Here is a 26,642-nt window from a genome sequence, read left to right as displayed (position 1 = left end):
CTCTTCTCTGGATGATTTTGATAAGGAATTGGGGTAAAGGTTGCAGCTCTTCAGAAGTCCCTGTGATAAGCCTTACCAGTACATACATGGCTGGTATACCCTGCTTCAGACAACAAACCCTTTTTTTTTTTTTTTTCTTTTCCAGAGCAGTACATATACTTATAAACTGTATTCTAGTTTAGACATGGCTTTAGTTAATTAATGTTTGTAAAACACTGAGATTGAAAGGTGTTATGCAAATGCCAAATATTCTTCAGATGCAAAGCCTGATTTTATTTTTCAATAAGACTGCTTTCTTTCTTTGTCTGTTAAGTTTTTGCGTATGTTGTAATGATTGGTTGTGTTTGCTGTTGTAACATGTCTTCTTATTACCATGTTGTCTTTCTTTATTAGGATGTCTGCTTTTCAATCTCCAAGAAATTTCTTAAATGTTTTATATGCAAATTTCAGTCCACAGATGTGCAAATTAGATGTTTTCCATCTCTCATAGGTAAAAGGGCTGGAAGTTGCGGAAGGGTGTAGATTTGAAATGTGCATGCTTGCTTGCACAGTACTGAAAACAAAGGTCATTGAATTCATATTTTGGTTCTGAAGATAAGTCCTAAATCAAAGGCAATCAAATTTAGCAACATCTTTTAAATGGTCTACTCATAAATAGTGAAACCAAACAGCTTGTATATGAATAATAAATTTAAGTTAAAAAACAGTTCTTTTGCCCTGCTTAGTGAAATTTTCTGAAGAGAGAAGATAAGGAAAAGCAACAAATAAATAAGGGAAACACTTCTATGAAATTATGCAGTGATTCTTAGTCTTTTTTCCTTCTAGTAGAGGAACTGTGGAAGACTGTCTATGACTCCTGAGACTTCCTTTTATAAAAACAGAAAGGTTACTTGTAGTTAGGGAACCTCTTATAGTCTCCTATGAAGAACCTGTACCTGGCCAGTTGAAGATCTCAGCATAATCTCACTGATTTACAGTAATAATAACACACTGCCTCTCTACTGTGCACAGAGGAAATATTCCTCAGTATTTTCAACACAAAATCTTTTCATGGCCATGTGATTTCTAAATAACTAGTTAAAGTGAAATTGACTCTTGGGTAAAGGAAATAGCACTATTAAGAAATTTGTGAAGTTGGCAGGAAAGACCAAAATAGAATGATTTCAAGAGTTTCACAGCACAGAGTCCAATTCCTACTGATGTGACATAATTGAAGCAGTGCAATATAGCAGTGTATACTGAATGGTTTTGGTTACCATGTTCTGGGGAAAACTGAAGAACAATTGCTGAGAAAATCTGAATATCATTCACCCTTCTGAATTCAGATCAATTTTATTTTGCTCTTTCAGGAATTGTAGACAATTAAAGCAATAATTTTGCACTTTGTAACTATTTTATCAGTTTAGAACAGAATTTTAAAGCATGATCACTCTGATGAACAGTGGATTTCATCAATATGCAATCCTCAACAAAATTATATTAGGCTTTTCACCCATATCCATTCTATATATTACATCCTGAAACTTAAATTAAAATATTCATAGCTCACTGGAGACAAATGAAAAATTGATTAACTTAGGTATTTGGAGAAAATATGTAATCAGAAAAATGAGAAATATGCAGTCTGTCCTGGGAATGCACTGCTGAGAGGTGAAAGTAAGCAGGAGGTGTCCAAAGCATAACTCCCATGACACACTGTGGTGGCACTTCTAAACTGCACTGTTTGCTAGGATTCTAGTAGGATTCTAGGATTGTTTATAAGGATACTAGTTAAAGAACAAAAAAAAAAAAAAAAAAGGAAAAAAATAAAAGGGAAACTAGAAGTAGGAGGGAAGATAGTTTTCTTCTGGCTTATTTTATCCAAAATGAATTTTACTAAAACAATTATACACCTACACATATATATGAGAAAGGTTCACAATTTTGTTTTAACTGAACTCTGTTTTAATTGTATATGTATATGTGTACATGCTGTATTTGCTTTACAATAATAGAAAGACAGACTCTATTTTGTCAGGAGAAGGGTTATGGAATCTCATTGTCCCCAAAATATAACAGCTTTAAAGAAAAAAAAAAAGTATTCAAAAGAAAAAAATGGTACTTCAGATCATTCTGTTGAGAAGAAACTTAAAATATTCTGTGATTTGAGAATCATGATCACCTGGGGTATATGCTTTGAAGAGTGAAAGCGTCAAGAAAAAAGCCCTGCCAAACATGTAGTTCTCATCTGTAGAGGCTACATAGAATACCACTTCCACACTTACAGGGTCCAGATCTTTAAATCATAAATACCTTCTTAGCCTTTAGAAGTCCAGGAAGTTTCCGCTGATTTGCAGCTCCTTGAAAATGTGGTATAGATTTGCTGCATATTATATATGTATATATATATTTGCTGCATATATATATATGTATATATATATATAAACATTGGATTCAGCTAATAATGTGGCTGCTTATGGTTTTGTTTAGTTTTCTACAACAGTAAATTCTTGAATATCATTCAGTTAGAGTTTCAAGTTTTCCTTAAAGTGTACAACCTTACAATTTTCAAAAATCATATCACAGAATGGCTAAAGGAGGTTGGGTTTAAAGTAGACAAAATGCTTAATGTTTTACTTACTTAGGAATGATTCACCATGTTAATCATCATTTTCCCTTACTTTTTGTTGTTGTTGTTTTTTTTCCTGTTATCCTCAGCAACACAGATGGTCTCCAGGATTTTAGGATTTTCAGCAGATGAACACAGCACCAATACTTGAGCATCACTGTTCTGACAAAAAACAAACAAACAAAAAAACTAGATATATTTTGAGACAGAGAAAGAGGCATTGAGGACTCACAATATCTGAGAAATTCATCTGCCAGCGTCTGCTTTATACTTTAAATGTGTTTTGAATACGCTTCTGTCCGGCTGCTTTGCTTGAACTTATTGTCTTTTGAGCTGACATAACAAAATTAGTGTCATCAGTTTTCTATCAAGCATTAATAACCTGAAATGTTGATAAACAAACTGTTGTAGGGGCAAAGCAGCTTCAATCACCACAACTAAATTCAAAGTTGAGATTGTGAGTTAGCATCTTGAGCCAGTTTGCTGTTTGAAATATTGTCATGCTGACTTCCTTCAGAATCCTCCTTCTTCTAGATCACATACTTTTATACAACTACAAGGTTTGGGTAAAAATAAATAAATAAATAAATAAAATAAATCCTCCCCCCCAAAAAAAAATCTCAAACAAATTAATATATTTAATGACAAAAATTGAACAGCTTGAATTGCACTTCATTCATTCTCACTTTTATTTCTGTTCCGAAGGCATAAGAATTCTAACCAGAACATTGACTGTTCCTTATTGTGTTCCAGTACCTTCTATTGCAGGATCATCATCAGAATGCTTTTCTCCTTCAGTTTGGTGATTATAGCTTTTGTGATAGGTGAACATCCGTATGTTGAGATGGTAGTTTTATGTTTCAGTGTCAAGGTAAACGGAGATTTATGCATCTGTGCTTTCATGAATCTGCCATTTGCCTGACTGTTTCATTACCTTCAGATGCCTCACAGTTGTGAAAGGAAATGATTTATGGGCCTGGACAGGCTGTTTAAATCACATGTTGAGGGCAAGTAAAGATAAACTGAGATTCCCAAGCTGACTGACACTAATGAAGAGTTATAAATGTTTTCTCTAGTAGAGAAATATTTAAAAAGAAAGGTGGAGAGAAAGAGATTTGAGGTTTTTTCTCCTTATAAAAGTTTTTTTGAGGCACATTTGCAAGAGAAATCGTTCTCATCTGGGAAAATGTGGTATAATGATGACTTGGTGAAGTCAAGATGATTTAAGGAATTAATTCTTTAAACGGTTAAAAGTCCTAATATGCAAGTCTAAACAGAGAAGAAGCTACAGATGTAGGAAACAGGTACAAAAAGTAAGTAAGGGAATGTCTGGAAAACAGAAGATAGTTCAGTTCTACTGACAGAAAAGAATAATAACAAAAAAAAAAGTCTGAACTCAGTTGTGCCTGATTCAGGGGATTTGAAGATAATATGTTTGAACATTCAATGTGGTAAGAAAGAAAAGAAGATTTTTAAGTGAAGTTTCTGCTTTTACATTTCTCAGGAAAAAAACACCACGAACAGCAACCAAACAGGTGAAAACAGAGCAATGATAAAAAAGATTGCAGCCCAAAACATACTATACATGCATCCCCTTGAAATCACTAATATTAGAATACCAAGATTAAATAAATAAATAAATTAATAATAATAATAATAAAAGCAATTGGGTGGTCATCATTTTTAATGGCAGGGAAGCTGGCAATTACTCTCTTCCTGAGGAAAAAAATAAAACGTCATTCCTATAAATTCCAGTTACATAAGAATATGGGCAATTACACTATTGAAGAAATCTGTGACAGAGAGTAGGCACTAGAAAATATCTATGAAATATGATTCTCATTCACAGAGCCTTCTGAACTGCAGAACACCCACAGAGCAAAATCAGCTGCAGATTGGTCTTTCTACATCATGGAAATAATAGAAATGGGACTGGAGGGGAGCATGAGTGGCCATCTAATCTAACCTCTGTGCTAACACAGATGAGTTATAGTTGAAATTCTGGCAGATTAACAAAGCCCATACACCATGATAAATGCATTCCCTCCCTCCCTCCCTCCCTTCCTTCCTTCCTTCCTTCCTTCCTTCCTTCCCTCCCTCCCTCCCTCCCTTTTCCTTTCCTCATTTCCTCTCTTCCCCATTTCAGTAGGGAAGAAAGATGTGTTCGCAGCAGCATGCAAAGTCTGGGCTTAAAACAGCTAATACTACTAGAATACACTCGGCTGTATTTTTTTGTACGTATTTATATGACCATAAAACAAAACAACCTCCAAATTTAAGTTTAGTTCTGCTGCAAAGTTTATTCAGGAAAGAAGAAATTCAGTTAATTGAACTTTTCTCACCAGGTGTTCCGTGTATCATGGATTTGAAATTTCTGCAGGTTTTCTGTTTCTGCAGCATCTTTTCAGTGGCAGAGGCAGGCACAAAGGGTAGAGTAGGGCAGCAGCACCCATCACTGTTCTTTGTATTTTAAAGGAAGCTTTCTGCAGTGCAGAGAACATTCACTCTAGCAGAAATCTACCAGAGTGCGTTTCTGCTATGTGTGGCATGTGTATCCATCCTTAAAAGTATTCAGAGACCAAAATGTTCCACATTGTACTATCTGCATTCAACAGATGGAGCATTTGTCTGTATCGAGAAAAATCACACTAAAGCAGTAGCATGATGGAGGCTGACGCGAATCTTCAGCTTTACAGTTACACACTCACACCTTAAAGATTAGCCTGCCCTACCCTCTACTTCAGACGATTTCCGTGGGGATTTGCTTGTTTAGCTGCCGGGCCGCTGAGGTGCGGGGTACATCCGTGACAGATGCCCGGCGCCAGCCGCCCTGCGCCCCCGGCGCCGCCCGCTGCCACGGCGCCCCCTCCCGGGGCAGCGCCGCCAGCGCTCCGCGGCCGCGCTCCCTTCCGCGGAGCCCTTCCCGTCTCCTGCGTGCTTTAGGGGGCCGTCAGCTCCTTAGATGTCTTACCAGTATTTTACAATACTGGTATTTTACAATACTGGTAAGTATTTTACAATACTTCCTTCCAGTATTTTACAATATTGGTAAGACATCTGAGGAGTATTATAAAATTCAAGAAGAAAAAACGAACCAAAATTCAAGCACAAAGTAAACCGTAGAAGAAATGTTTTGTAGGAGCGCCTTACTCTCTCGAAACAATAGCTGTGGGCTTACTCTTCAGAAGGGATAGCGAGCCTCGCCGTGTAGGGCGAGACACGCACATTTCCTGCGCATCTGTGAAAAAGCTGTAGCAAGTGACTTTCCCGTTATCTTTCTCTCTTGCTCACACATGGAATTCATGTTTCCTGCCGCCCGTGCCCACTGCCCTGCCGGGCGTGCGGGTCCCTCCCTCGCTTCGGGGAAAGCTAAAAGGGCTAAAACAGCGCACAAACGCCGGCCGCACAAGGCTCAGCGCCCAGCGCGGGCGGGTGTCCGAGCAACTGCGGAAACTTTTTCTTTTCATTAATGATGAATATACATATACATGTGTCTGGGGGCTTTCCGAGCTCAGGGGACAGCTCGCAGCCGGGACGAGCCCGCTCGGGCGGCGCTGGGTGTGTGGGCGTTTGGGGGGGCTGCTGCGCGCCCTGCTGCGCGCCCCCGCTGCGCGCCCCACGGGGCTCCGCGTGCGTCAGGCGGCCACTGGCGTCAGAGCCGCCGGGCGCGGAGCGGAGAAGAGGGGGCAGCGGGAGCGGGGGGGAAGGAGGGGGAGGTAGGAGGAGGAAGAGGAGGAGGGAGGCGATGGCGGCACCGCCGTGACATCACCCCGCGGCTTATATAGTTGGGGAAGGGTCCGGGTCCCCTGTCTAGTGCCTGCGGCCGCCCGTCAGCACGCTGCCGAGGGCGCGGAGCGGCTCTCTCTGTGTGTCTGTCTGTCTCTCTCTCCGTCTCTCCCCAGGATTTATGGACTTTACTTTCTAGAAGGTGGCGCGGCAAGGATGAGAGCCCAGCTGGTGTGCGTGGTGCTGCTGGCCTTGGCCTCCTGCAGCCTCTGCTCAGGTAAGCCCCCGCCGTGCCCTGCGCCCCGCCGTGCCGGCACACGGAGCCTCCCTGGCCCCTGGCAGCAGCCGGCCCCCGGGCGCTCCTGCCCCCTCCAGCGGGACTGGACGCAACGAGGTGGACGAACTTCAGGCGCCAAGGAGCTGCCCCGGTAACAGGCTCTGGCCAGCATCGTATTTTCTGATACTCTCCTAACTTTCTCCTTTCCTGTAAGCCGTTGCGCCCCACAGCATCACTGCCGTGGTTGTTACTGTAGAGTAGTCATTGAGAAACACACATCGGTGTAGACTGTCCACTTAATTATGCTGCCTCATTTGAGGTTTGCTGAATACCATGTATTTCCAAACCCTCATATATACTGTATTTTCTGCAACATGTATGAATATCTCCCGTAGTCCAAATCAACATGACTACATATGCATTGTAGTCACTTTTAGTAGCTGAAGTAAAATTTAGTATTCTGGAGGAAAAAAAAAAAAAAGAAAAAGCTAGTAACTGTACCAAAATGATGACAAAAAACTGCTGGTCACAAAGATGCTGATCACACAATAGGAAGTTAAATGTAAGTGCATTTCTTTTCCACGATCAATTACTTTAGAAACACAAAAAAGAGGGCCATATATGAAAATGCACTGCCTTCTCATTTGGAAAATGACATAGCTGTGTCACTTAGGTCATCAGCTTTTGAGAAAAACAAAACAACAACAAAAAAACAGGTGTACAGCCACAGACATAGAGCAGAATAGGCTTTAAAATCCACTCTAACTTGCAAATGACTGTAATCTGTAACTTCACAAAATTTAAGGAGTAAATTTACAAATGGCTTTATTTTTGTGCTTTAGTATTCAGGAAGACTCAGAATTCCCCTCTTTGGATGCAAGTTACCAATTTGCATTTCCCCAGAAAAGAAAATGTAACACGCTTAATATCTGTATTTCGGCACAACTTAAGCATTATTGTTTTGTGTGTTTTAGAGAATTGGTGATCTCAGTGACAGGACTTAATATTTATTATTTTCTCCCCATAATCTAAAGCTTTTAAGCAAAGGCATGAATAGTATTTTCAGTTAGGCAGTATCGAATTCATAAGCCCACTAAAGCCGAAGATTTCAGTGGAAATTATAAGAGGTGCATACAAAAACAAATGAAATTGTATATGTAACTAACATGATGGTTCATTTGCTGGAAATTTTGAAATTATATTTAAAAGAGAAATGTCATAGAGAAGTTTGCATGGAAAGGCCAAATCAGTTTTTACTAATATGGACAATTATGTCACAAAGAAAATGATCTTTAGTTTAATTTCCCTTTGAAAATATCTGCCATCAGGGGAAAGTATGTTCCTGTAGAAGGTAACTACTTCTACAGAATGTAGATACATGAATAGAAGCTATAACAATTATAAACAAATCATTAAAAGACAACAAGTGTGTGGATCTTCCTTAGATTTGGACAATAACATGTAATGTGATTTTTTATTCTTTGCTCTGAGTGATCTTTTAATGCTTTTACCTCCTCATCTGTCTCTTTCACTCCTGAATTATCTGTGTGCACTCCCTTTTCCTCCTCCAAGCTTTGTTTCATTTTCACTCTAGCAACGATCTCCTAAATAACATCCTCCAAAGTTCTTTTCTCTTATCAAAATGTTTAATACCTATCTATTCAGTGCAACCCTTCCACTATGCATGTCTTCTACCCTTGACAGTGTGGAAACAATCTTTTATTCTATATGGCCTTTAAAAGCCAGGTGCTGATCAGATGCAAGTTATTTTATTGCTCCAGCTGATAGAACACAACAAATCACAATGCTGTCACACCTGTACTGTTCACACACTTGTAGGAGCTGCTGCTATCATTAGTAGAAATTCAGCTGTGGTGTCTTTTGCTTCCAGCAGAAAGACCTTCAGCTACAGGTGAAGCTGTTAAAAGATCAGGTAACAATGACAATAAGTTGTGCTGTAGGGTATTAGGCTAGAGAGGAGTTGCTAGTGAGTTGCTGCAGTACTGCTGACCAGTCTTACTCAATACTTTTGATAACAACTTCAATGTAAAATGAAGGAAAGGATGAATGAATGAATGCATTGAACTAGTAACACAAAGGTGAATATGAGCATCACTACAGAGGAAGACTGTATAATGCATAGGAGTTTTTGATGACCTGAATAATAAAAATGGGAAGAAGTACTGCTGTGCAAAGTGTACTAGATTAGGAAATAATAAGTTTCTATTACAAACTCCTTTTAACAGAACCATGGCTCTTGGAAATGTGTGAGGAGACATAGGACTTGGTCATGCTATCTGACCTTACTCTTATTACAAGATAATAAGGTTTTTTCAGCCATGAAAGACAATAAAAATCCAAAAATGTGTCTGAAAGCTACTTCTTTAGCAACTGGAAAACATTAAGGCAGTTAAGTAGTAGGACCTCTGATCTAGTTTGTGCCGTGCTGTGTTGAGATCCACATCAGGCACGGGGGAGGGTCACTGATGACTTAGGGAACAGGTGGCTATTACGTAGATCAGAGACAATGTAATAGCTATGAGCATAGCCTTTCAGTAAAGTGTCTATGGTGTTTCCAGGGGAATGGCTTATGTCTGAAACTCTAAAGTAGAGGCACAGTGACCTTGCATTTGTTTGATGGTCACCATATAAAAATACCTTGAAGATCTAAGTAAGGAAGTGTTGTGATTATTCTCAAAACCCACATGAGTTGGATAAATGTTACAAATAGAGAGGCAGCATATATAGTGAAGGAGGTTATATGTGAGCTGTGAATAAAATTTTAATTGGAAATAAATTAGGCTTGAAATTAGAAGAATGTGAATAACCTTTGATAGTTTGGAAGAATTTCCCGAAGAAGAAATGTTGGGGTGTGGGTGATCTTGTTACAAAAACTGATCATGATCGATTTTTTAAGAGTATTGTAATAGTAGACTTCCTGTGCTAGCAGAAATCTATCACAGACAAGCACACACACACATAAAAGTTTTCTTATGGTCCTATGTTCTGTAGACAGTATTAAGATAATGTGGTGATGATCCCTGAATTCAGACATAAGTAGAATCTATCCACAGATTCTGTGGCAGGGTATACATGCTGATAACATGTATCATTTTAATAAAACTGAGGTATGGTGTTATATTAATATGGAATAAATATCGTGTGTAGTTTGGTTTTAAATCTATGTAATTGTATTGTTTGGCTTACGACTGCTAGTAATCGTGGAACCTAAAAGCCATGTGGAAATTTGTTTCACTAGATTTCTGTATATATCTCATATTTGAGCTATAATTGCTGTTTCATTTTCAAGGTGACAGTTCTTCCTTGTGGTTCTGTAGAGCACAAAGCAGAAAAGTTTTTGACTGTTTCTTCTTTCTACAGCAATGTTTACTCTTTTGACCAAATCAAGTCTTGCAAGCCCACTGAGCTATTAAAAGTCAATTACATTAGTAAAGAAAATCCTAAGAATTTTGGTTAGAATACTTTCATTTGGAGTATGCATTTTCAGAAGAGCTTGTATCACAAACGCTTGTCTTGCTCAATTCCCTCATATCAGTAAAAATACTCTTAATTTAACCAAGAATAATTGAGACTAAATTTTGTCAAGTAGTTCAATTGCCATTGATCTAAATTCTTATTTGCTACTTAAGGAAATATTCTTTGAAAATAAATATCCAAAATCTTCCAAGGTTAGAAGAGGTGACAAATAGTGATTATGAAAATCATACTCATTTTGAATGAAGATATAGCAGTGGTTTTGTTTACTGGAATGGCTGTTGACCAGTGAACTGAGATTAATGAATTAACGAATCCTTTCATTAATAATCCTTTCATTTTCACCTCAATAAGCTTGATCCTGCTTTAAAATGTCGTGAGTATCCATTTCAAAATAATATTACTCTTACCTAAAGGCTCATCACAGTCCATTTAGATCACTTTGCTGTACTTCTATTACAGTTTTTTTTTTTCTTCCAAAACTAATTGAAATATCTAAATACTGTTTGCTGAATTCAGATGTCCGTGACTTATAATGAAATAATCAACATATGTTACTGATTTATTCCCAGATTCAGAAGAGGAAATGAAAGCATTAGAAGCAGATTTATTGACCAATATGTATACATCAAAGGTAATTATTTTTCCTCTTTTAGTTGATGGGTAGGGAGCAAACGAATTCTCATTACAAACCTAGAAGTCTTTACACAAAGTAATAACCTATGGTCTAGACCTAAAAGTTTAGTGCTAGACATCACTTTGGTGCAAGATTTTCTCAGTTCAAAGGAAATTTGAAGGTGTTGATGTGACACAAAAAGTGTTCCTCAGTTTTAGCACTGTTACCTTCATTAAACTGTCAAAAGTGCGTTATGTGTAGAGACATAAATTTATAAGAGGAAATGTGTTTCCAATAAGATTATGTCTGCTGAAAGCTAAATTAACCTTTAGTCAAATCTGTGAGATTTTTTATGCAGAACTTTTTTTCTATATGCACATAAAATTAAGACAGTCATGAAGCAAAAGCTGTTAATGCATATGGTGATCTTAGTTTAGGAATTTCATCGTAGTGTTAGTACAAGAACATGGGGAGATGACTATGAAACTATTAATCTGGTAAATGACATTTCCTTGACAAGTGGCCAGACTGTGACTGATATACATGATTTAATACAAATAGAAAAAAGTTCTGATCCAAGCTCATACTGACCTAGGTGAAGCAGCAAGTGTTGCACATATGTATTGAATGGGCTGATAGACAAGCACTTTTGCAACACTGTTACTTTCCACAAATGATTTAAAAATATAGATGTCTAATATTTCTTCAGCAATATATTGAAGAACAAACTCTGAAATGAGTGTTATAGGCTTAAGGTTGAGTGATTTAACTCTTGTTTCTCATGAAGTTCAAGTGCAGCTTGATTTCAGTGGAAAATGAAGAGATTTTCATGAAAATTTTCAAATAAGGATTCATAAGCTAATGACTAGTTGAATGTTAAGGACAAAGCCTGCCTGCAATACAGTATTTACTGTGTTTGGTTATGTGTGAGATTTTTCACAGTAGTCTTTGAATATGCTAGGATGAGAAATGAGGCTAGAAAATAGATTGTTCTGATCTGGTCTAGCAATTCTTAGGTTCCCAAGTTCTTTACTGGCATGGTCGATTCCAAACAAACCTGTTTGTCACTTGCTTCTCTAAGGTAAAGAAAGATCTAATACAGATTATTTTTCAGAGACAAATTTAAATGTAGGAGGCTGACAAAAATAGTTCTTTCTCTGTGTGCCAAACCATAATGTGTCCTGGGAGAAAACCCTGCAGTTGTTGGTATTTCTGTTACTGGTTGTAGTGGAATTGTGATCCTAACTTTCACTTCCATCTTCTCTTCTCTCTCAGCATAGAGTACAATCTCAAGTAACTAAAAATGCCCGAATATAGTACACCAGTTTATAATATGAAGATGTATGTCATACACTATTACATGTTGTTTTACATCATGTAGCTTGCTATTTGATCTCCTCATGGTATATAACATATAAGACAAGTGACACCTGAAGTAGACAGAAACAGTAGACATATATCAGAGACATCATTTTAATTCTAGATTATACCATTTAAATCATCATTTAAAACTAATTCATTTAATATGTATTGTCCTTTGACATCAAAGTAAGGCATGGTAGAACCACTAAAATGTATATAAAACTTCTCCTACAAGGGATAGACCACCCCATTCAATAGTAAAATGACAAATATATATATTTTTCCTGTCGGCTTCTGCTAGGTTTGGTCTACAACAGAGGTATGGCTCTAATGTGAAAGAAATTTTATGATGGTATATATGATAACTGACTTGGTTTTTGTTTGAGATCAAGTTCCAGTTGAGGGCAATTACTATTGAATTGTATTAATCATCTTTGACACTGACTTGGTTAGCAACAGCAAGGGAAATTCAGACAACTTAAATAGACTTAATGGTTCTCAGCACTAACATGGAGGGGAAAATAAAAATAAATAAATTAAAAAAAAAAAAGTGTTTATGAAAACCCAGATATAAAAATGCAGTAAAGTGGATTAGCACTTATAGTTCTAGTATTTCACGGAAAAGTTCTTCCTAAGTAGGTACTTGTGAAGTATGCTATTAAGACTAATAGTCTCTCCAAAAATATGGAAATAAGCTTTTTACCACATGGTTTTGACTTCGCAGACTATTGTCCAGTGTCTGCTGGCCTTTTTGGCCATTCATCCATATGCTAAATACCTCTACAACATTTTTTTTTTTTTAAAAAGCAAGTACATACATGCTTATTTTGAACTGTCTTCAACATTTAATACAGTTTGTCTTCCTCTGCTGTTACACCTCAAAGAAGATAAAGGGATCAAACAAGTCCCTAAAATGCTTTATGTATTCTTCTAAGATAAAATCCAAAGAGCCCTTTGCAAGGTTTAGTAAGACTACACAACCTGCGGTGTCACAGGTATGAAATTACCTGCTGACTGTTTTTTGTATCAGAAAGATAGCTCTATTCCTCCTCCTTAAATGTTCAGATGAAACCACCATTTACACGAAGAATGTCCTTAACTCAAACAAGATTGAGATGGTATCAGTTCAATAAAAAAAAGGAACAAAAGCGTTTCTTTGAATAACTTATCACTCGAATATAATGTTGTGATACCCACTTACATTAATTTTTTGAAATCTTGGACACTCTGAGCTTCTTACTGTTCTTGGATGCCTATTCCTGACAGTATATGCCAGAAAGTTTAACCTTTTTGTCAGAGGCAGGTGAGGCTACAGCTGCCTAGGAGTTGTTGACTTCCTGACTTAGACATTGCTTACAACCCTTTACATTTAAAGGCATTAGTGTATATCGTGGAAGAACTTTGGCTGTAATGGAACTCAATAACTTATTTACTTAAAGAAAGAGAACATTTTTATTATAATTTCTATTGATACATTCTGAACAAAATTCAACTACTATTCTGAAGAGGAACCCTTGAAGCACCTATGTAGACAGTGCAGACCTGTTGAGCCAATACGGTTTATACTACTGATACTTTTGCATGACTTCAGCAGCATGCTGAGATATCTGCACACTCTCTTTCATTAATGTTGATGAAAAACAAGTGAAATTCCTGCTTTGCTCTATGTAGAGGAATTCATGAAACAAAACTAACAACAAGGAAGTGTACCAGAAAAAGAAGGCTGCTAGAAGGTCTCCCTGGAGAAGAGAAGGCTCCAGGGAGACCTTATAGCAGCCTTTCAGTACTTAAAGGGAGCTTTCAGGAAAGCGGGAGAGGGACTCTTTGTCAGGGAGTGTAGTGATAGGACAAGGGGTAATGTTTTTCAACTAAAAGAAAGTAGGTTTAGATTAGATATTAGGAAGAAATTCTTTACTCAGAGGGTGGCAAGGCATTGGAACAGGTTACCTGAAGAAACTGTGGATGCCCCATCCCTGGAAATGTTCAAGGCCAGGTTGGGCAACCTGGTCTAATGGAAGCCCATGGCAGGGGGTTGGAACTAGATGATCTTTAAGGTCCCTTCCAACCCAAACCAGGCTATGATCCTATGATTCTATAAAAAAGCACCAGAAAAAGCCTTTCGTTCTCTGCCTTATAATACTTCAGGAATTCTGTAAGCTAAGGCTAAGTCCAAGTTTTTACCTATATTTTTGGTGTCTTGAGGTTTATTTGGTTACGAATCTGTTTTTCACCTCCTTTCACCAGATGAAGGCAAGAATATATATAAAAAAAAAAGAACTTTATTATTAGTTAACATTTGGGAGGTATTAATTACAAACACAGCAACAATAAGTTATTAAATAAATTTTATTGGGTCATCATTCAACCAGAAATGGAAAGAAAAATATATCAGATGTATTATAACTTGGGATTCTCTGTAGTTTTTCATAGGAAAGGACTGTTGTCAAGAAGAAAATATTCTCAAGCTCATTTCAGTTACTTAGTCAATTTTAACTTCTCTTTTCACTTCTCAAGATGTAAAAAGGTGTGGGAAACCATATATCTGAGTCATATTCAGACGCATGTTCAACAATGGAAATGTGTATATAATATTCACTTCATGAATTCTTTAGCATTAATAATTTTTAAATACTGATTCATCCAGCAGTCTCTTTTGTTCAATCAGATCCCTCCCTGATTTTTTTTCAAGTTAATCTTCAAAAAAATGTGTTCCTTCTTGACAGGTATGAGTTCTTTGATCTCTCGTGGAGGTGTTATAGCAAAACATATCTTGAGCAACTGTAGTTGGTATTGCTTAGACCTGTGTGGAAAATATATCACGCACTGGAAGTGTACCTGAACATCTGTGTTACAGTCATCTAAAACTATTTTTGCCTTTCTTTTCTTTTTCTCCAGAATACCCACCTCAGAGATTTTCCATACAAACAAAGCTGTGTGGTTGTAATGCTTGCTGTAATAGTGACGTGTATTAGAAAAGTAACACGACTGCTTTGTTCAGTGAGTGGACATGACCTAGAGAGCTTCATGTTCAGTAAAAAAAAAAAAAAAAAAGAGTTCTTAATGCTTTATAGTATCATTGTGTGAGTCCACAGGAGTGTAAGTCAGAAGCATGTGTACTCAAGTAAAAAAATATTTTGAAGTGATATATGCAAGGTATTAATGAGAATTAGACTCTTTTGACTGACAAAGTATGGTTGCAGACAGAACTGCAAGACTATTTTCCCCTAACCTCATAAGTAGCAGCTAAGACAAATTGCACCTAATGGAGGCTGCAATTTAAGTATTTTACTAATAGAGAGTAGCATTCCTTTAAACAAAGACATGCATCAAGGTAACATAAAATAGAATCTTGTGATCACAAGTTATTAAAAATTATTCAAGAAGGCATATTTCCCCATTTTTTTTCTTTTCCAGTCCCATCCACTGGACTTGGTTTCAACTTACAGTTCTCACTTGCTCACATAGCACTGTCCCTAGATTTAATTCTTCATTGCAATTTAACTAGTTCATATTTCTTTCATATACCCAAGAGAAAGAATTGTATTGGAAAAGTCACCTCATTTAGTACGAAAAGCTCCATGGTTTCGCATTTCACAAATATTTTGAAAAGACCAAAGATTTTGAAATCGCAGTGCACACTTGCTCTTTTTGCTAATTTAACTTTTCTTAACTAAATTAGGCATTCTGTAAAGAGGTTAAGTTTGTTTTGAACCTGCCACATCTTTTCAAATAATTAAACTGACTAATTTCCGGAATGGAGCACCTGAATGGGACAGCAGATGAGCCGAAACAATGCAGAACCTTCTGAATAAAATTTGGGAATTTTCTTCTTAGCCTCAGAACAAAATACTACGTGTTTTCTGAGCCCTGTCAGGAAGCTAAGAACACAGCAGTTGTATCAAAGGACTAAATTACTCTCATTCTGAAATGCATGCATATATCAGATATATACTGAAGTAATGATTAAAGACAAAAGGGCATTTCTTTCAACTAGTGATATTAGTGATGAGAGCCTTTCTTGTTTCTTGTTCACATCTCTCCATTTTCTTTCTTTTCCCTCAAAAATTGTAGCAAATATGCACAAATCTTACATACAATACCTCTTTGTTAGGAAATTGCTTTGAAGAAACTACAGGTTGTGTGATTACTAAATGTTCAACTAGGTAAGAACTGCATTCACACTCTCAGTTAATGCTGTTGGTTAGTAAAAGGCAATGTCTGTATTAATGCAATAACCGTATTTAATTTGGTACATCCAGGAAAAGAAACTACATTTTAGTTCATTAGTAGAGTGTAATTCTAATGCATTCAGCAAGGAAACCCTTGCCATTAATAAACAGAAATTTACTCTGTGGCTTTTGATTGGAGATTGCTACGTCACCAGTTCCAGTTGAAGGAAACTAGTTTCAGTAAGTAGTAAACTAATACCCATCAATAAGAGGAATACAATTTGGAAGAAATAATTGATAGTGTGAGAAACAAAGTGGCAAAGAAAACAGAGCAGTGAATGAGGTAGGAATTATTTTTTTCACTTCATTTTTTTTCCATGGATAATCAAAGCTAAAGAAAACTACTACCACAGTTGCTTGAAAAAATACTAATAAAAAGTAAAAATGTTTTCTCTCATGTATTTTTAAAGGTTTTAAAAGATAAATAGCTCTTAAATAATGTAAGGTATTGGATTAAGCAAAAATTGTCACAGACCATGGTGAAATTTCTGTTTATTTTTGTCTTTCTGTAACAACTCTGAGATAGTTCATTACGGACCACCCAAAAACAGTTGGTCTCAGTTTTTCAGTCCAGCCACAAAATCAGGAAGACTTCGTTTGCACAACTCTATTTCATCTTTGCTCCACCTTTATCCAAGTCCCTAGACCTTCTATACACATCTCTCATGTTCATGACTCTCCAGTATCCAAAAATCCTGGGGCTTACAAATTCCATAACATCAGATCCAGCCTCATCAGACAGCTTTCCCTGAAGCAGGGACTCTGTCCTTTTCTTGGGGAATTTTGAAATGACTGGTATTTGTTCTGAACTGGGGAGGAGTTTCTAGTTAACCACAAGCATCCAGCTTGGAATCTGGCACTGGGAATTTATCCAGTGGTCCTGACTCATTGTCCTGACTTACACCTATGAATTTATATTAATTTCCATTTGTGTTTTTGTTTGCACCTGTGTAGAATGACTATGAAATGCTACCATTCTGGTTTGGTAGCAGTTTACTTTAACATCGCATATATCTACCTTGAGGGTAAGGCAGTGGGGAAACAGACTTCGTGTTTTTAATAAAGGAGTTGTCCTAATTTCTGCACTCTCTAATTATTGTATTAAAGTTGGGCAGATGAAAAAGACTTTAAACAAGCAAACTTGTTCCTACCAAAATGCTTGAATGTCACACATTATTACTCAAAACAAACCAAAAATTGCAATACATTAAGTAGAGGATATTTGTATTTTCAGATTAACAGAGCAAAACTTCCTTACTGGAAAACGACCCTGTTAAATGTCTGCAATCTTGTCAACAACATGGACAACCAAGTGGGGGAAACAGTAGAGGCAGATGAAGAGGATCTCATTTCAGGAAGACAGTTCCCTGCTGGTCTGGATGGCTTCAGCTTGGAAGCAATGCTGACAGTATATCAACTCCAGAAAGTTTGCCACAGTAGAGCCTTTCAGCATTGGGAGGTAAAGTGTCACAAATGCAAGTTTCAATGACTATTACGCTTTTGTGATCCCTTTGTCTTCACAGTGATCTTATAAAATCCATACCCTATGTATTCCAAGCCTTGTGTGTTCTTGGTTTAAATCACTCCTGTTATATTGTCTAAACTTTCCTTACCTTTTTGATATTCTGTAATACCTAATACCTCTAATATGGCTGTTAGTGAAAGGGTTGTGAATTAATGTAGTTTTTCAAGAGCTGAATGCCTGTTTTGGATAAAGATGCATGCACATATATGAAGTATTCTTAACTACATAATTTTTCCACTCTTCATAGCCATTCCAGGAAACCAAACAAGCATGTGGCAGTGAACCAGAGTACAAAATTAAAATCTGCTTAACACACATGAAATTACTGTATTTATTCAGGCATAACTAACTGTAGGCAGAGTTTCTGTAAAACCTTTCAAGGCCCTAAGACAAACTGGATTCAAAATACATGGACACATGCCCATGTATACATGTAATTTTACCAGGTACTCTGGATTTACCATTGCTAGGAAACCAGAATCAAGGGAATCCTGCTTGCCTGTTCTCCCACACCAGAAGACTGCTAATCCTAAATAATGATTGTTTTTAGTCCACCTATCGTATGTACCTTAGTGCAATGATCACATGAAGAACACTTAACAGAATCCGTTTACACTGATATGTATTAAAAGTTGCTTTGTGTAGTAGCACTACCCGCTTTCCAGCAAAATCACATTTCTTCAGCTGTTACAGATACATGGGCAGTCTGGCTGAGTCCTAATACCCTTTTGCTTGCTGAATCACAGCTCTATATTTGCTTATTCTCAATCTTTCATACCAGCTAGGATGGCCCATACAAAAGTCTGCAACGTCTCTGAGAACCAGTTTTCTGATGACTCCATTGTTACATTTATTGCTGAAAAAGAGCTACCATAGCATTGACCACATGCAATAGCCTGTAACTTAATCACAGCTCCTGCAATTACAATTGCATCACTTTTTGTGGTGGTTGGGAAGCACCACTCCTAACCATACTCCACGTGAAATTAAAAAAGGGTATTTCTCTCTCAGCTTAGGAACATTGTTAAGCAGCACAAAAAATTTTAAGGCATAATAGAAAAAGAAGGGATAGAGACAGAGGGAGCAGGCTTGAAATAAACAGTTTATGCAATGAAACAAGTTCTTATGATCTTACTCGTCCAGGATTGATTCCAAAGTCTGTTGAAACCATAAGAGCTTTTCCATTGATATCAACAGAATTTAGATGAGCTCTTATTTATTAAGGAATTAAGTGAGTAACAGAGTTTGATTGCTTAGGGAAATATTGAGGTGGGTCTAAAAATATTTTTAGTTTAATTCCTTTCAGCCACAATCAGCTAAAATCAGTAGGATTGTACTTGACCATGGAAGAATGTTATAAGAAAATGGATGAAATCCTAATAGATCCAGCAAGAATTAATCTGAAGAAAACACTTAAAAAACTCCAAGTAAAACACAGTTATATAACATATTTGATTGATAAAAATTTAGCTTTATTTCATTTCTTACTTACTCATCATAAATTTTGATTTTTTAGTTGTAGGAATTTGGAGATAAAAATATTCCTCAAAAGCTGAAAACAGCAAGGAGTGGGTGTTTTAGGAGGTCTTTCGGTTAAATTATAAAGTGACAATCATTAGGAAGCTTTAAGTCAAATTTAGTCGAAGAAGGGCATATCAGCTTTTCTCTAGTCAAAACCAATGATCTCATTAGTTTCAGCAGAATTTAAATATCACTTCCATAGGATTCAGCAAATTTGTAGCCTGATATTAGGTTAGGTCTGAGTTTGGGGCTTATAAAGCTCTCTAGGAATTGATAATTTTCATTACCAAAAAACCCTGATACCATTCTGTGTCTTCTGACATCCTACAGTTACTTCAGCAAGATGCTTATGATCTAGAGAACTCAAGCCAAGAAAAGGAAATAATGAAAAGAAAAAATCCCTATATTCTGAAGAGGCAACTACATGTGAACAAAGCTAGAAGACCATACATACTCAAGAGAAGTTCATATTACTGATGCAGCAGAGGAAAACAATGTGTACTTAGTTTATAGGTAACTGTGTGTTATGGTTATCTTATTTAGATCTAAAATCATACTTGTGTGAAAATATACTATGGAAAAACATCAAGATGACAACATAACTGTCTTTTTTGTTGTTTGCAATGGCTGTTTCTTGTTTGTGATTATTTTCCTACTTGAAATTAATTGGATCAATACATTTGCAAATAAATCTAGTTTCTAAGCGTGATGTATTGCACACTACTGAGATTTCAACATATTTCCAACAATACAGTATTTTTCCTATTTTCACACACTGACATACATCAAGGAAATTGATATTGTCTTGACTGAGAATCTTAACAATTTCTTGTTATGGAAACTTGTTCTTGGAACACCTCAAACAATATATGCTTGCAAGTTTTTATATAATACAGTATTCAGAACTGCTGCAATATTTTATAGATTGGCCAATTTAAATTATTAGGGATTAGGTCTAAGTAAGTAAGGAAATATGGTCATATACTTATTGGCAATTTCAAAATTCGTATTTAAAACAGCCTGCTTGTAAGTGAATTTAAATTCTTGATTCCTGACTTACCACTTGCCATAATTTAAGAAAATGCATTAATGAGACTTTAACAAAGTATGCTACTGAGAACACAGCCAGATAAGCTTCATAACCTCATGTAACATTGACTAAATAAGGAAAAGAGTTTATTAAATCAGTAAAATAATTTATGGTGTTTACCTAATTTATGGGTGCTCAGGAAAAAAAAAATAAAACAAAAAAATAAAAGATGATTCATTCTCCTGTGGTGTTACTGGAAAAGTCACTATACTAATCCAGTTATATGAGAAATTTGGGAAAAAATATTTAAAAGAGGAATTAAAGTTAGAACATCTTACATTTACTATTGAAAGCTATTTCCCTCTACAAAGCTCCCTCCCTCTACAAATCTGTAATAACAACAGGTAGTTTTGGGAGCTGAAGATAGTCTTGGAAGTCCACCAAAGGGGAAGCTCCCATCATGGAGAAAAAAAAAAAAAAAAAGTATTTTCAAGTGGTAAGCTCTCAAGTGCCACCTGAAACTCACACACTCTCCAGCTCCATGTGTCTAATCCCTTCATCAGATGTGGGATCTCAGTGCTCCTGGATTCCAGTCTGGAAGAAAACCATTTGAACTGGGGGAAACAACAACAGCTAAAATAGAGAGAGAGTCTGTGACCCATGAAGACTTGATGCTCAGACCAGGAGACAAAAAGTGGGAATAGACATTGCTTTTGAAGCCTACCTGTTTTCTGTTTGAGGTATTTCTTCAAAATGTTTGAAAAAATGGCAAAAACCCCACAGAGAATTACCAAATCATCTCATAGGTCATATTTTCTGTCAATTATTATTAAACATATAGAGGGATAAGTAGCATGGAAAAATACACCGCTACCAATGGTTATACCAACTTTGTTACATGGGGAAGAATTTTATTTTTTTTATCTTTTTACTGTAAAATGTATTTTCACTACACTACAGCTATTTCTATTTCCTTTTCTCACTGCAAATGTTATCAGTTTATATATTAAATAGCCATTAAATGCATGCATTCACAAGATAAAACTGAGCATGCACTAATTACTCTAATCATTATAATTTGAATAGAGCAAAGTAATTAAGCACATTTGGTCTCAATGGTTTAAATGCTTAATGTGTTTAAGAGTTTCATTTAAATATGGTTCTAGTAGATTAATTTCTTTTTGTTTGTTTTTGTGAAACAGTTGTAGAATTTGACTGGAGACAGTGTGCTCTTAAGTGAGAAACACCTCTCTTTCCAAAAACCTACAAGCTCTGTCCTATTATGGATACCTTAAATTCTAAATTAGCTGTTGATCTGAAATAACAGAGCAGAATGGAGTTTGATGGAGTTTGTTCAAAAATTCAGTGCAAGTAATATATGGGGAAAAAAAAGGAAAGAAGAGACTTCAGATCACTATTTTAATCACTATTTTGTAGAGAACACACAAACATGCATAGGAAAAAAGAAAAAGAAAAAAAAAAAAAAAAAAGAAAAAAAAGAAATATCTTGCCATGGTACTTTTCTCTGTGTATTCATTTTAAGAGTGTAAGAGTTTGAAAAAATTATAATGTTGTCATCTCAGAGAAAAAAGCACACACCTGTGTTTCATTTGAGGATCTCAAACAATGTTGGTTAAAGGATTCCACCCTTAACTAGTACCCTACCTTCAAGTGGAAATTACACTCTGACTCTGTGCTTGCTCTTTGCAAGGCACAGATTAGCTAGATCGACTGTCTGAAAATGGCTTAAAATAACCCATTTACTTTCAGCACAGTGTGAATCCACACATGGTCAGCTATTGTGTGTCACCGGAGGAGGTAGATCTTATAGTGTGACAGGAGGTAGCTCATTAAAATGTTCCCTAGCATTTGATGGAGGTGTTCAGGGATCTGTCAGAGCAATGTCATCCAGAGTGAAAGGAAGTCCTAACTAAATGAGGAAACAATATTCATAACTGTTCAGTAAAGTCAATGCTGGCATTTCAGGTTGTTGGTCACTAGTGAAAAGCAAATGTAACAGCATTAAAATATTAGAAAACACACTGAAAACACATTATTAAGCCAGATAAACAGAGCTGTAAAAGGATGTTTTAATGTCCGGGGGCCCCTTATTTTCTTGAAATCTCATTTGACATCTAACTGTTCCTGTTTCCTGCTAATCTCACTCTTATGGAATTTCAATCTTCCTTTAGCCCTCCATTTCAGATGACGCAAGCTTAAAAAATATATAATATAATAATATAATAATAAATAATAAATAGGCAGGCAGGCATATTTGTCTCTATTTTGCCCATTCTTTAAGTGGGATCCTTGGCCCTAGTTGTGCACTGCCTGTGAAGAACATGATGTATTTGCAGCAACAATGAGCACTGAAAGAACTTCAAGACAGAAGAGACCCTCACAATATGCAAAGATTTGTAAATTCAGACAGCTTTTTTCCCACTGTACCTCAAAATTGGTTTAAGTTTAAAAATGTTGGTTTGAAGACATTAACTCAGATTGTCACCTTGGCTTAAATTCCTCTTGATATGGACAGTTGTGTTTTACAAAGGTAATTACTGAGAGATGTGTTCTTTGTCTCCACAGAGAACATTTTTTCCTACATAGTCCATCATCATGTTTATATGAAGTTTATAGATGAATAATTATACCAGTTATTCAGAAACTTTATTATTTCTTGTACTCCTCAGATATTGGATATTGTCATGTGGACCAACCGCATAAACCTCTCAGCTATTTCTAATGTAGAATTTAAATTAACTAAAATTTAGCTTGATATGACATATGTTTGAATAGCTATCATCTGTAGTCTCAAAAATGTCCTAAATAGGAAAAGTTAAGCATAGAGAAGCTCATAATTTATCATCTCTAAATCATATATTTCTTAGCTATTCTTTAGAAGAAACAACATTAAAAAGTAATTGTTACTCTTCTCAAGGTTAAATTTGTGGTGATAAAATAGCTTTCTTGAGTCATACTTGTGGTATATTATAAAACCTGTTGTTTTCTGACTGTCATGAGTGTAAGCTTAGTTTTAGGTTTCAGGTAAAAGTTCAATGGCTGTGTTGTGAACAGAGTGGATGAAATTTGGAGTTTCCATATGAAAATAGACGATTTAATTTTAAGATGTGTGATTGTAGCTGTGTATCACACTCTACTCTTAACTAACAAACAACACAGTCATGATAATTTGGCCTTGTTCTTTAGTCTTTTCCCCAAGATTAGTTATCAGTTTGCACTGTGCAGTATCAAACTGAAGATGCAAGCTACTACTATAATACTTGAAAGTAGGAGTGCACAACCAGAAGCAGGTTTTCCTGAAATTCTCCAGGGTACCAGACCAGTCATTGATGTTCTCCACATCCCAAATATTTGGCTGACTGCAGGCAGTCATAAAACAACAGTTGCAGAAAACCTGCAGAACTTGTACCTTGCTGTCCAGATAGCAAAGGAAGTGGAGGGAGCCGCTGATCTCCAGTAAGAACCTGGGAAATGAGATTTTAATGACTACAAAACTCAATAAAAATAAATAAAATAAAATAAAAAGCCATGAATGAGGCTGCAAAATCTGCAAAGTTGAATAAAGGATCCTGACATATAATAAAGTAATAAATAGATTTCCAATTTTTTATTTCCCTCCCTTTACTGCACTGCCAGGGTGCATCTGAATCATGTTTTTAAGCTTTGAGAACAAGAAGAGCTAAAACATATTTGATTGCCTTTTCTCATTGCTACTGAAATTTGAAATTTTCATCCATCTCTTGAATCTAGCAGGTGGCACTTTAAGACATGCACACAAAATAAAATGTCTATCATCAATTTTGATGTGCCAGGTTCAGGATACCTGGATGGGTCTGAGAGACCTAGTAATCAACAAATGGACTGGAAAAAGCTTTGTGGTACCTCATTGGCAGGCAACCTCCAGTTGGCTAAAATTAATGACTCCTTTGAAGTAGCAATATGGCAAAACAGCATGGAAGCATTCAGGAGGTTTTGGAGAGAGGTCAGATATTAAGAAACATAAAGCCTTCAGAACCTGCTAATTGCCCAACTAAGACTTGCTGTTTCCAAGTAGATGAGAGTGCATGTGTATAGCTGTTGTCTCAGGAGCTACTCCTCAGATCCTATCTTACAGAGGGAAAAGGTAGGACTACAGATAATTGCATTTGAATTACGAAGGAATAGCAGTTGTTTGTTTGAGCTCCTGGCATACCAGGCTGTTTTGAGTCAAAGATGCAATGCAGTATTAAACTAGCACTGTTTTCAAGCCACTAAGATCAACTGAGAGAAATGAAAGTTAATAAGAATCCTCTTAACCGTTTTACTCTTGAAATTCAGTTGTAGGAGTGCTTTGCAGGATATGATTCTCTTATGTCTACATAAGGTGCTCCTTGGATAGTCTACACATTTCTTCTATGAATGCTTGTCAACAGCCTGATGTAGTATCTGAGCTGCTTAGCAAAGCATTAATAGTATGTGAATGAAAAACTGATGTTACTTTTATGCTAGCAAATTTGATCTTGAGGGTAGATTGGAGATTAAAAAACAAACAAACAAACAAACAAAATACTATTGCAGGTTTTACTGATTCATCATTTAAAAAAATCCAAGCTGCATAACAGATAATATAATGTTATATTTATAATTTAATATATTTATTATTTATTTCCAAGAAGTATTTAACTCAAGGCCTAAAATAAACGTGTGCACACACACACACACAAAGCAATGTATTGTGAATTATTTTCTTAATGAAAGCTGTCCATAGAGCAATATGACTTGGGAATCGTTTTGTCTGAACTGAATGGTGTGGTTCCTCCATTTATTTTCAAAACCATAATATTTTTATAAATGTAAAGACAACTGTTGTAGAACATAATATTGTAAAGCCTTTTATTGGAAAGTAAAAACAATTTAGTTAATTAAATGAGTAATCCTTATGGCTAAGAAACAATTATCCTTCTCCAAAAAATAGAGATTAATATATCCAATTTTATAGCAGTTATAGAGAAGATAGTAGAAACAGTTTACTTAATGGTTCTTGCATGAATTAAATAACTTGGTTATTTTTGAGTGCTACCAAACCCATAGGGAAGTTGTATAACCTGTATACTGCAGTTGTTGTTGTGTTTTCATATCTTATTTACTGATCTTTTAAATAAAGAGCTGTTTGGAACAGGCAACATGCCTTTTGTTCTGTGAAAAAAGTAGGAATGAAAAGAATAATAACAAAAGGAGCAAAGGTATATGTGTATGTAGTCATGAATAGATGATGATTAAAATTATTCTGAAATTTGCAGCAAAGAGAGTATAACTTATGGGGATATGTAACTGCATAATAGCAAGGTACATTGATAGTCTTTGAGTTTGCCACAGAAATAGGCAATGATGACATAAATTTCCGAATGATTGTCTTTAATATGCAGAAGACACCGAAGTACTAAGATTGCAACTGCTTTTGAAGCTGAAATACTTGGTGAATACTTAACTGCCATTTTCCTCAAACTTTTCCACTTATTGAAGGCAACTTTTCAGTGTAGTGAAGTTGAGAGTTAATATTCCAAGATCCTGCCTGTGGAGACTGTGGGAATTATGAACATTATATATATATATACCTTTGTGATTTTTTAGATTTCTCTGTTAGATACTTCTACTGAAACGATCTGTAAGGAAACAAGAAAGTGGGAAATAAAATGCAGACAAAGAAGGGTCTTAATGGGAAAATGTGGGAAGATGTTACCTGGGTATTCTTTCTGTCTGGCTCTGTTGTGGCTGAAGACCAGTAGGCAGCCAAACACCACCCAGTCACTCTCTAACTCCCCCTCATCAACAGAACAGGGGGAGAAAATACAATGGAAATCTGCATGGGGTGAGATAAGGACAGGGAGAATGCTCACCTATTACCTTCACAGGCAAAACAGACTCAACTTGGGGAACATTAATTTATTGCCAACTAATAAGAGTAGAGAGTAGTGAGAACCAAAAGTAAACTAAAAACACCTTCCCCTCCATCTACCTTCTTTTACCTCCTCCTCCTGAGTGGCACAGGGGAATGGAGAATGGGGGTTGTGGTCACTCCATAACACTTCATCTCTACTGCTCCTCCTCCTCACTCTCTTCCCCTGCTCCAGCGTCCCTCCCATGGGATGCCATCCTTCCTGAACTGATCCTCTGTGGGCTTCCTAGAGACAAATGTTTTCCAAGAACTGTTCCAACATGGCTCTGTACCATGGGGTCCTTCTGTCAAGAGGAA

At 36.4% G+C, this 26,642-nt stretch overlaps 1 protein-coding gene across 1 annotated transcript; it reads left to right on the top strand.

Moving 5' to 3' along the window:
• Positions 1 to 6,319: 6,319 nt before the first annotated feature.
• Positions 6,320 to 20,068, top strand: NTS (neurotensin). The gene is made up of 4 exons (XM_040558233.1): positions 6,320 to 6,611; positions 10,679 to 10,740; positions 17,548 to 17,772; positions 19,690 to 20,068. Exons 1-4 carry the CDS (start codon positions 6,551 to 6,553, stop codon positions 19,834 to 19,836), a joined length of 495 nt encoding a protein of 164 aa, XP_040414167.1. The 5' UTR covers positions 6,320 to 6,550; the 3' UTR covers positions 19,837 to 20,068.
• Positions 20,069 to 26,642: the final 6,574 nt, after the last annotated feature.

Source organism: Cygnus olor, chromosome 1 (assembly GCF_009769625.2).
Source record: "Cygnus olor isolate bCygOlo1 chromosome 1, bCygOlo1.pri.v2, whole genome shotgun sequence".
In the NCBI taxonomy this organism is placed as follows: domain Eukaryota; kingdom Metazoa; phylum Chordata; class Aves; order Anseriformes; family Anatidae; genus Cygnus; species Cygnus olor.
The sequence above is the reverse complement of the archived record's forward strand: the minus strand, read 5'-3'. Positions and strand labels throughout refer to the sequence as shown.

Bases quoted from the DNA above. Each gene is read 5' to 3' on its own strand.
- NTS (XM_040558233.1), top strand. From the start codon at position 6,551: ATGAGAGCCCAGCTGGTGTGCGTGGTGCTGCTGGCCTTGGCCTCCTGC. The intron at 6,612-10,678 runs GTAAGCCCCCGC...ATTTATTCCCAG, and splicing joins CTCCTGCAGCCTCTGCTCAG to ATTCAGAAGAGGAAATGAAA. The intron at 17,773-19,689 runs GTAAAGTGTCAC...GACATCCTACAG, and splicing joins GAGCCTTTCAGCATTGGGAG to TTACTTCAGCAAGATGCTTA.